The sequence below is a fragment of the Pristiophorus japonicus genome, chromosome 9 (assembly GCF_044704955.1).
Source record: "Pristiophorus japonicus isolate sPriJap1 chromosome 9, sPriJap1.hap1, whole genome shotgun sequence".
In the NCBI taxonomy this organism is placed as follows: domain Eukaryota; kingdom Metazoa; phylum Chordata; class Chondrichthyes; family Pristiophoridae; genus Pristiophorus; species Pristiophorus japonicus.
The window spans coordinates 170,377,919-170,387,971 of record NC_091985.1 but is presented as its reverse complement, the minus strand read 5'-3'; the positions used below and the strand labels follow the sequence as shown (position 1 = coordinate 170,387,971).

At 48.7% G+C, this 10,053-nt stretch overlaps 1 protein-coding gene across 3 annotated transcripts in view; it reads right to left on the bottom strand.

The window, feature by feature from the left end:
* Window positions 1–3,591: 3,591 nt before the first annotated feature.
* The window catches only part of polr3f (polymerase (RNA) III (DNA directed) polypeptide F), a 39,321-nt gene continuing 32,859 nt past the window's right edge, over window positions 3,592–10,053 (bottom strand). For all 3 annotated transcript variants that reach the window (XM_070890126.1, XM_070890125.1, XM_070890124.1), the window contains exons 8-9: window positions 7,318–7,509; window positions 3,592–4,099 (exon numbers count right to left, since the gene is read on the bottom strand). In XM_070890126.1, coding sequence (XP_070746227.1) covers window positions 4,022–4,099; window positions 7,318–7,509 — 270 coding nt within the window. In that variant the 3' untranslated portion in view covers window positions 3,592–4,021. The remainder of the gene's footprint in view (window positions 4,100–7,317; window positions 7,510–10,053) is intronic.

Sequence of the window (10,053 nt, the reverse complement as noted above, 5' to 3'; positions counted from 1 at the left end):
AGAACCAATGTCTATGACTAACCAGCACAAAAAAAGTGATTAACTGAACACTCTGAAAGAGAAGATCCGAAGCAACATGGAGGAGAGCCCAGGTGGGGTAAGATCAGGAAAGATACAAGAAACACAGGCTACCCCAGGCAGGGCAGAATTGGAACACCAGAACACTGATTTGAATTTGAGAAAGGGGTTGCTCTTCCCCCTCAAAGGACTGGACTGTAATAAGGAGGGACATTTAGGAGTCTCCCTTATCGAAATTTAGAGATGGCATGATGACTGCAAAACCGAAAGAGTTTTCTCTCTCAAGCAGATTGTTAGAAACTGAAAATACCTAAAAATGTATAAAACTGATACGAGTGCTGCGTTTTAAAATGTTGTTTAGAACTGGAGACGAAGTGTCTACTCAGAATGCTTAGAAATGCTCATGTCTTGGTACCCGGCTGAGATGTTATAACATTCTGCACTATGTCAACTATTATCTGTGGTTGTCAAGTTAAAGCTTCAGTTTTGTTTATGTCTCTTTAAGACAATGTATTACAGAAAATCAGCCATGATCTTGTTGAGTGGCAGAGCAGGCTCGAGGGGCTAGATGGCCTACTCCTGTTCCTAATTCTTATGTTCTTAAAAGACTTAGAATGTATGGAAGCTGTGAGAGTTAACATAAACATGTTGCTACATCGTAAAGGAGACAACAACGCTGAGCGAGCAGTTTTCTGGTTTGGGCCTCATTGTTCAAAGGGTAGAGGGCTAAGGCTGTGTGTTCATTGTACCCAAGTGATTAGGGTCAGAGAGAGATCAAAGGAATTCCACAGAAAGGCATCTTCGTGAAAGTATGAACAAAGATATGTGGCCAAGAAAATCAGGAGACAACATTAAGGCGGGCTTTGTTTTGAGAATCAAGACAAAGAACTCGTAGTCTTATTGGACATTGAGTTTTATGGGGAACTTCTATAGGTCAAAAGGTCTTGTCAATATCCCATGTCAGGCCCACCCCTAAAAACAGAGACTAAAAGTAGCCCCCTCAAAACTGTCCTCACAGTGTGAGGGGGAGCGAGACAGGAGTTGGGCTGGTCGAACACTCTTTGAACGATCCATTGCTTTACCGAAAGAAGCTCTAAACGAAGAGAACGAGGCTGCAAGCCAGAGAACTGCTCACGTGCGCCAGCCATTTGTCCGATCGGGATCAACTACTTGTTATGGTTGTATGTTTTTGCTGTATAACCAATGGGTTATATTCCGTCTTAAACTCTGATTAAACACTATGGGCCCAAGTTTCGGCCTCAGTTGCTCCTGATTTTTTGGAGCAACTGGTGTAGAACGGAGTATCTTAGAAATTCAAATTCTCGGCATTTAGTTTGCTCCAGTTCTAGTCAGTTAGAACAGTTTCACTTTGGAACAGAATTTTTTTTTCCCCAAAAGGGGGCATGTCCAGCCACTTACGCCTGTTTTCAAAGTCTCGGCAGTGAAAACTTACTCCAAACTAACTTAGAATGGAGTAAGTGAAGATTTTTGTACACTCGAAAAAAACCTTGTCTATACTTTAGAAAAATCAGGCGTAGGTTACAAATCAGGCGTAGGGAATGGGGGGGGCGGGGGGGTTTAAAAGGGAAGTTTACAAACATTAAACACTTCAGTTTTACAAATAAAGAGCCATCATCAATAATAAATGATAAAAACATCAATAAATCAATCCAAAAAAAAAAAATGTTTTTTTTAAAATCAATAAATAAAACATTTTCTACTTACCGACTGCAGCACCGGGAGCCCTCCAACAGCGTGGCTGGGATGCCCCCAGCCCCCCCAGTGTGTCTCGGTCAGTGTCTCTATCTCTCTGTCTGTCTGTCTGTCTGTCTGTGTGTGTCTCTCATTCTCTGTCTGTCAGTGTCTGTGTTTCAGACTGCGAGGGGAGGGGGAGGAGGGGGGTAGAGGGAGAGAGGGGGGGTGCAGGGGAAGGGGAGGGAGGGGAGGGATGGGGGGGAGGAGAAGAGGAAGGGGGGGGGAGGAGGAGAAGAGGAAGGGGGGGGGAGGAGGAGAAGAGGAAGGGGGGGGGAGGAGGAGAAGAGGAAGGGGGGGGGAGGAGGAGAAGAGGAAGGGGGGGGGAAGGAGGAGGAGAGAGAGAGGGGGGGGGGAAGGAGAGGGGGGGGGGGAGAAGAGAGAAGGGGGGGGTGGGGAAGGCTGAACGGACCGGGCCCGGCCGGGCCCAAGACTTCGGGCCGGGCCTGTCCCCAGCACCAGATTTACAGGTAGGTGGCGTTGGGTCAGGTCGGGGGGAGCGCGGGTCGGGGTCAGGGGGGTGGAGGGAGGTCGGTTTGGTTCGGCTCGGGGGGGGGGGGGGGGGGTGAGGGAGGGAGGGAGAGGGAGGTCAGGTTGGGTGGGGGAGGAGGGGGAGCATGGGTCGGGTCCAGTCTGGGAGGTCGGGTCCGGTCCGGTTCGGTTCGGTTCGGGGGGAGGGGGGGGGGAAGCAGGATCCGGGTCGGTGTCGGGGGCGGGGGTGGTGGCGGGGGGAGTCAAGTCGGGTCGGGAGGAAGCAGGAGCTGGGCATGGGAGGCAGCCTTATGCAAGCAGCCCCAGTGAGGCCATTCGGCCCGGGCTAGGGGCTGCATGCTTCGGGCCCCTCCCACACAGTTTTGGGCGCCTGGAGCTACTGCACATGCGCGCCCACTGTAGCGCGCCTGTGCAGAGGTCCCGGCACTGTTTTCAGTGCAGGGACCTAGCTCCGCCCCCTACAGCTCGTGCTGCGCCGCGCCCGACTCAAGAGGACCAGCAGGGAGCCGGAGAATCTGTAAGTTTTTTTTAGGCGCACTTTGTGGCGCGAAAAACGGGCGTCCAGGTCGGGGCTGCGCCGTTCTAGGTGCGGCCCGAAACTTGGGCCCAATATACCCACCAGATTGGTTTACAGTCGATACTGATTATTAAAGTAACTGGAGATAGCCTTAAACTTGGCTATTTCGAACAGGAATTTGGAGAGAGAGCTCCAGAAACATAAGAATTAGAAACTCCAGAAACATGGGGATTGGGGGCCCCAGAAATAGGGGGAATTAGGAGGAGTGGGCGCCAGAAACTGGGAAAGTACGAGATAGCTCGAGAAACAATGGCATTAGGTGTTCCTGCAGCAGGGGAATTAAGAAAGGGCACGATAAACAGGGCAATTGGGAGCTCGGGAAATAGTGGAATTAGGAGCGGACATCCTTCCCCTATTTCAGCGCTCCCCCTAAAAAGCAGCACTCCACATATTTTAGAGCCACCCCCCCCATTTCAAAGTTTCCCTCATTTTAGGGCTTACTCTATTTCAGAGCTCGCCCTATGACAGAGCTCACTATGTGACTGATCTCCCCCTATTGCAGAGCTCCCTCTATTTCAGAGCACACCCCATTTCAGAGCTCCACCTATTAGAGGTCCCACAATTTCGGAGATCGCCCTATCTCGGAGATCGCCCCGATTTCAGAGTTGATCCTATTTCGGATCGCCCTGATTTCAGAGTTGATCCTATTTCAGATCTCCCCGATTTCAGAGCTCCTCATACACAGCCTCGCCCGATGACAAGAGTTCCCCTATGGAGTACTTGGCATACTAGCCTCAAAGGCAATTCCAATATCTCTGAACGGTAAACATTTTATTAGATTTTCATGATAACTTCATACAAGTAAATTATTTGAATCAAGAGTTGTTTGGTAACTAAATAAATTAAATATTATAAAAAAAACTCAACTTCTCTTCTTCTGGTCCTACATTGAAAACACTTGCAGCTTCAAATCTCTGGTGTCTTCTCATGACTAGCCACAGTGGGATTCACCATCAGTCCTGCTAAATATGCATTGACGGGGAAGCTAGATGAGCACAGGGTGTTGAAAACAGGAGGGTTTGCTGAAGAGGTGTAGGAGGAGGCTCGCATGGAGCCTAAACACCAGCATTGGCCGGTTTCTGTGCTGTAGACTCGATGTAAATCCTCACAGGCACACTGCCCACAGCTGTAAGTGGTCCACCATCCAAACTTTAAAGCCCCTCTTTGCTATCCCAACATCGGTTAAAATTCTAGCCAGTCCGTCATGTAGAAGCAAGTCGCTGGAGAAATCTCCCCACCCTCGTGGCAATCGTCAAATACCTGGAAAACATCACACGTTAAGAGGAGTTGAGCTCCCTGTTTCATAACAGAATGCGGAATATGTCCCACAGCGCTTTATAGCCAATGAAGTACTTGAAATGTAGTCACAGTTGTAATGTTGGAAATTACCATCCTCAACACTTAAAGCACGACTGCTGTGCAATGGGCTTTGCACCGACAGGTAATGACATGGAAAACCCTTTCAGAGCCAGGGCCTCCTGCTGGGAGTGCGCACAGTGAGGGTGGGAGGGTGCAGATTATCCAGTATTTTGGCAACTCAAAAGGCTGAAGAGCCATTTAAAAAGGGACGTGGCCACTTACATGATCGTCTAAATCGGGGGTGGGGGAAGGGGAAACTGAGGCTTCAATAGGTCTCTGGATGGAAGCAAGCCAAAGATGGGCAGCGGAAACGTTTCAAGGACACACTCAAAGCCTCCCTGATAAAGTGCAACATCCCCATCGACACCTGGGAGTCCCTGGCCAAAGACCATCCTAAGTGGAGGAAGAGCATCCGGGAAGGGCGCTGAGCACCTCGAGTCTCATCGCCGAGAGCATGCAGAAAGCAAGTACAGGCAGCGGAAGGAGCGTGTGGCAAACCAGTCCCACTCACCCCTTCCCTCAACGACTATCTGTCCCACCTGTGAGGGACTGTGGCTCTCGTATTGGACGATTTAGTCACCTAAGAACTCATTTTAAGAGTGGAAGCAAGTCTTCCTCGATTCCGAGGGACTGCCTCTGATGATGATGGGATGGAAAAGTGACAGGAAAAAAGCCTCTTCCCACCATTGGCGGCCATGTCTTCAGCAGTCTAGCCCCAAGCTCTGGAATTCCCTCCCTAAACCTTTCTCCTCCTTCAAGACCCTCCTTAAAATTTCTCTCTGTCCCTGCTCTAATGTCTCCTTCTTTGGCTCGGTGTCAACCTTTGTCTGATGTAAGTGCATCTGCAACTTACATCTGAAAACTATTCTTCACTTGTAGGACAACAACAACTTGTATTTATATAGCGCCTTGAATGTAGTCAAACGTCCCAAGGCTTCTCACAGGAACGTTATGAGATGAAAAACTTTGACACCGAGCTGCACAAGTAGAAATTAGTACAGGTGACCAAAAGCTTGGTCAAATACGTAGGTTTTAAGGAGCACCTTGAAGGAGGAAAGAGGCAGAGAGGTTTAGGGAGAGAGTTCCAGAGTTTGGGGCCTAGGCAACAGAAGGCACGGCTACCAATGGTTGAGAGACTGAACAGACTCAAACTGAAAGGTAGGTCCAGAAATGACAAGCTCACGACTCACTGAGGTGGCCACCTTGGACCTTGCCTACAAGAGAAGTAGGGGTAAAGAAAGGGGGAAGGGGAAGCTGCAGACCTGCCCCAAACTCAGAGCCTGTACTATCTCGCTGTCATGTCTTGTCCCCCTTCCGACTCACTGACACAGACATGCATGCAACCAGAGAATCCCACCTAATGGGCAGAACTTTCAACGTTGGCACTCAACATTGGGGTTCATGGAAAGAGAAATCAGGTGGGGTGTATAAGGGGCGGACGATCCACTACCACTCTTGCCATAGGTGAAGGTTCCGCAAACGACTTGCAATTGTAGCTCTGAAGGTGGGCCCTGAAGCTGTGTAATCTTAACAGTTGTTCCTTTGCTCTCATTGCTGACCTGGGAGAGCAACTTGCCAGCTGCCCAGAAGAGACTTGTGTCCTTCTTTGCAAGCACCAGCAGAGCCATGCATGCCCAGGGGGCCAGTTAGGGAGTTTGAGGGGGTAGCCCTGGGTGGTGCTAGCGCAGCCACAGAGCTGAAAATGGACTTAATATAAGGAGGGGCTTAAAAGGAGTTTAGAGAGAGACAGAGAGGTTTGCGAGGGAATTCTAGGTGACTGAAGGCACGGTCGTCAGATGTGGGGCGATGGAAGTGGGGGATACAGGAGGCCAGAGTTAGAGGAACGCAGAGTTCTTGGAGGGTTGTAGGGCTGGAGGACGTTAGAGATAGGGAGGGTTACATAAGAACATAAAAATTAGGAACAGGAGCAGGCCATACGGCCTCTCGAGCCTGCTCCGCCATTTTATATGATCATAGCTGATCCGATCATGGACTCAGCTCCACTTCCCCGCCCACTCCCCATAACCCCGTATTCCCTTATCGTTTAAGAAACTGGTTATCTCGGTCTTAAATTTATTCAATGTCTCAGCTTCCACAGTTCTCTGGGGCAGCGAATTCCAGAGATTTACAACCCTCTGAGAAGAAATTCCTCCTCATCTCAGTTTTAAATGAGCGGCCCCTTATTCTAAGATTATGCCCTCTAATTCTAGTCTCCCCTATCAGTGGAAACATCCTCTCTGCGTCCACCTTGTCAAGCCACCTCATAATTTTATACGTTTCGATAAGATCACCTCCCACTCTTCTGAATTCCAATGAGTATAGGCCCAACCTCCTCAACCTTTCCTCATAAGTCAACCCCCTCAGCTCCGGAATCAACCTAGGGCTGGAGAAAGTTACAGAGATAGGGAGGGTTGTAGGGCTAGAGGAGGTTACAGAGATAGGGAGGGTTGTAGGGATGGAGGAGGTTATAAATAGGGAGGGTTATAGGGTTTGAGGAGGTTACAGAGATATGTAGGGCTGGAGGAGGCTACAGAGATAGGGAGGGTTATAGAGGCTGGAGGAGGTTATAAATAGGGAGGGTTATAGGGTTTGAGGAGGTTACAGAGATATGTAGGGCTGGAGGAGGTTACAGATATAGGGATGGGTGTAGGGGCTGGAGGAGGTTACAGAGATAGGGAGGGTTGTAGGGCTGGAGGTTACAGAGATAGGGAGGGGTGTAGGGCTGGAGGAGGTTACAGAGATAGTTACAATTCGTCAAATCAATCCCTCTGTCGCATACAACATGGAACCGTAACACAGAAATAAACTCTCAAACGAATCAAACAGAGGCACAGCAATCAAAGAGGAAATAGTTCATTCTCTGAAATCCATCAACCACAGAAATCTTTAGATTAAATGAGCTGCATATCTGAGGCCTGTAGAACGGTACGTTATTGTATCTTCCTGATCTGACTCAGTGGCTAAATGTAAAGGTTGGGCTGTTGAGGATCCTCTGTATTGATAAAGTAACAACAGTTCTCTCCAACTCCAATCATTTCTCTCCCGAGTAGGATGGCGTATGCTGGATGTTCACGGACTATAGTTAAACAGGCCACTACCCCAGGAGAGGGCATACTTACTGGGCACATCCCGCAAGGTGTCCGCATCAGGCCGGTGGGCTGGATGATGGGATTAACCGCTCGATACAGCTTCATTTGTCCATCCACGCTACCGACAGTGCCTTCCTTTGCAGCTATGATAGTTATCTCCACCTTCCCATCGTATATCAATGTGTTCAGAATGGTTTCGATGTCTTCCATAGAGAGCTCCACCTGAGGTTGCAAAGGGCATCGCAGTTATTCAAAGTCTCCAAAGATCCACAGACACAGCAGATACTTTAACTGAACAAAAATGTCAAGATGCTTGGTGGAGTGCCAACTGATCTAGTACCTGGTGGAACCCATCAACCATTTCAGTCACTGGCACTGGTGCCAACACTTCGTGCTGACCCAACTCATTTACCATGAGCAGTGGTGCTTAAAAAAAAAGGGTCTGTACTGCAGCACCAATAAGCGATGAATCCAAAGGATATTGTTGGTTTTTTGCCAGCAGTCAGGTGGTCATGGGTTCATGTCCCACTCCAGGGACTTGAGCACATAATCTAGGCTGCCACTAGAGTGCAGTACTGAGGGAGTGCTGCACTGTCAGATGAGGCATTAAACCGAGGCCCGGCCTGCCCTCTCAGAAGGATGCGCAAGATGCCTTTCGAAGAGGAGTAGGGGAATTCTCCCTGGTGTCCTGACCAATATTTATGCCTCGAACATCATTGATAAGACAGATTATCAGGTCGTTATCACATTGCTGTTTGTGGGAGCTTGCTGTGCGCAAATTGGCTGCGGCATTTCCCACATTACAACAGAGACTGCACTCCAAAAAAGTACTTCATTGACTGTAAAGCGCTTCGGGAAGTCCTGAGGTTGTGAAAATTTCTTTCTACAGGACAGAGAACTTACACATTTGCTACTGAATAGGAGTTTTTTTTTCAAAACACATCTTGAAAGAAGGTACGCAGGTAAGTAAGTCTCGATCACCCATCGCCCCTGTGCTCGCTGGCCTACATTGGCTCCCAGTTAAGCAATGGCTCGATTTCAAAATTCCCATCCTTGTTTACAAATCCCTCCATGGCCTCACCCCTCCCGATCGCTGTAATCTCCTCCAGCCCCACAACACCCCCCGTCCGCCTGAGATCTCTGCGCTCCTCTAATTCTGCTCTCGAGCATCGCTGATCATAATCGCTCGACCATCGGTGGCTGTGCCTTCAGCTGCCTGGGCCCCAGGCTCTGGACTCCCTCCCTAAATCTCTCCATCTCTCTACCTCCCTTTCCTCCTTTAAGACGCTCCTTAAAACCTACCTCTGCCGTATTTCCTCTTATGTGGCTCAGTGTCAAAAATTTCTGTTTTGTCTTATAACACTGCTATGAAGCGTCTTGGGACGTTTTACTACGTTAAAGACGCTACATAAATAAAAGTTGTTGCAGCTGTTGTTAAAAACAAGTCTTGAAGGAAGCCAGCCTTGCGGTTCATTACCATGTGGTGAAGAGTATTTAGTTATTGCTGGGGGAAGGTGCCAGGGTCAGTCCATGGTTGGTACTGAGCTAACTAATCTCAATGGTGGAGACACTACATAGAAACATAGAAAATAGGTGCAGGAGTAGGCCATTCGGCCCTTTGAGCCTGCACCACCATTCAATAAGATCATGGCCGATCATTCCTTCAGTACCCCTTTCCTGCTTTCTCTCCATACCCCTTGATCCCTTTAGCCATAAGAGCCATATCTAACTCCCTTGTGAATATATCCAATGAACTGGCATCAACTACTCTCAGCGGCAGGGAATTTCACAGGTTAACAACTCTCTGAGTGAAGAAGTTTCTCCTCATCTCAGTCCTAAATGGCCTACAGACTGTGTCTCCTGGTTCTGGACTTCCCCAACATTGGGAACATTCTTCCCGCATCTAATCTGTCCAGTCCCATCAGAATCTTATACGTTTCTATGAGATCCCCTCTCATCCTTCTAAACTCCAGTGTATAAAGGCCCAGTTGATCCAGTCTCTCCTCATATGTCAGTCTAGCCATCCTGGGAATCAGTCTGGTGAACCTTCGCTGCATTCCCTCAATAGCAACAACATCCTTCCTCAACTGAACCAAAACTGAACACAGTATTCCAGGTGAGGCCTCACCAAGGTCCTGTACAACTGCAGTAAGACTTCTCTGCTCCTATACTCAAATCCCCTAGCTATGAAGGCCAACATACCATTTGCCTTCTTCACTGCCTGCTGTACCTGCATGCCAACTTTCAATGACTGATGAACCATGACACCCAGGTCTCGTTGCACCTCCCCTTTTCCTAATCTGCCGCCATTCAGATAATATTCTGCCTTCGTGTTTTTGCCCCCAAAGTGGATAACCTCACATTTATCCACATTATACTGCATCTGCCATGCATTTGCCCACTCACCTAACCTGTCCAAGTCACCCTGCAGCCTCTTAGCCTCCTCCTCACAGCTCAAACCGCCACCCAGTTTAGTGTCATCTGCAAATTTGGAGATATTTCACTCAATTCCTTCACCTAAATCGTTAATGTATATTGTAAAGAGCTGGAGTCCCAGCACTTAGCCCTGCGGCATCCACTAGTCACTGCCTGCCATTCTGAAAAGGACCCGTTTATCCTGACTCTCTGCTTCCTGTCTGCCAGCCAGTTCTCTATCCACGTCAGTGCATTACCCTCAATACCATGTGCTTTGATTTTGCACACCAATCTCTTGTGTGGGACCTTGTCAAAAGCCTTTTGAAAGTCCAAATACTGGTTCTCCCTTGT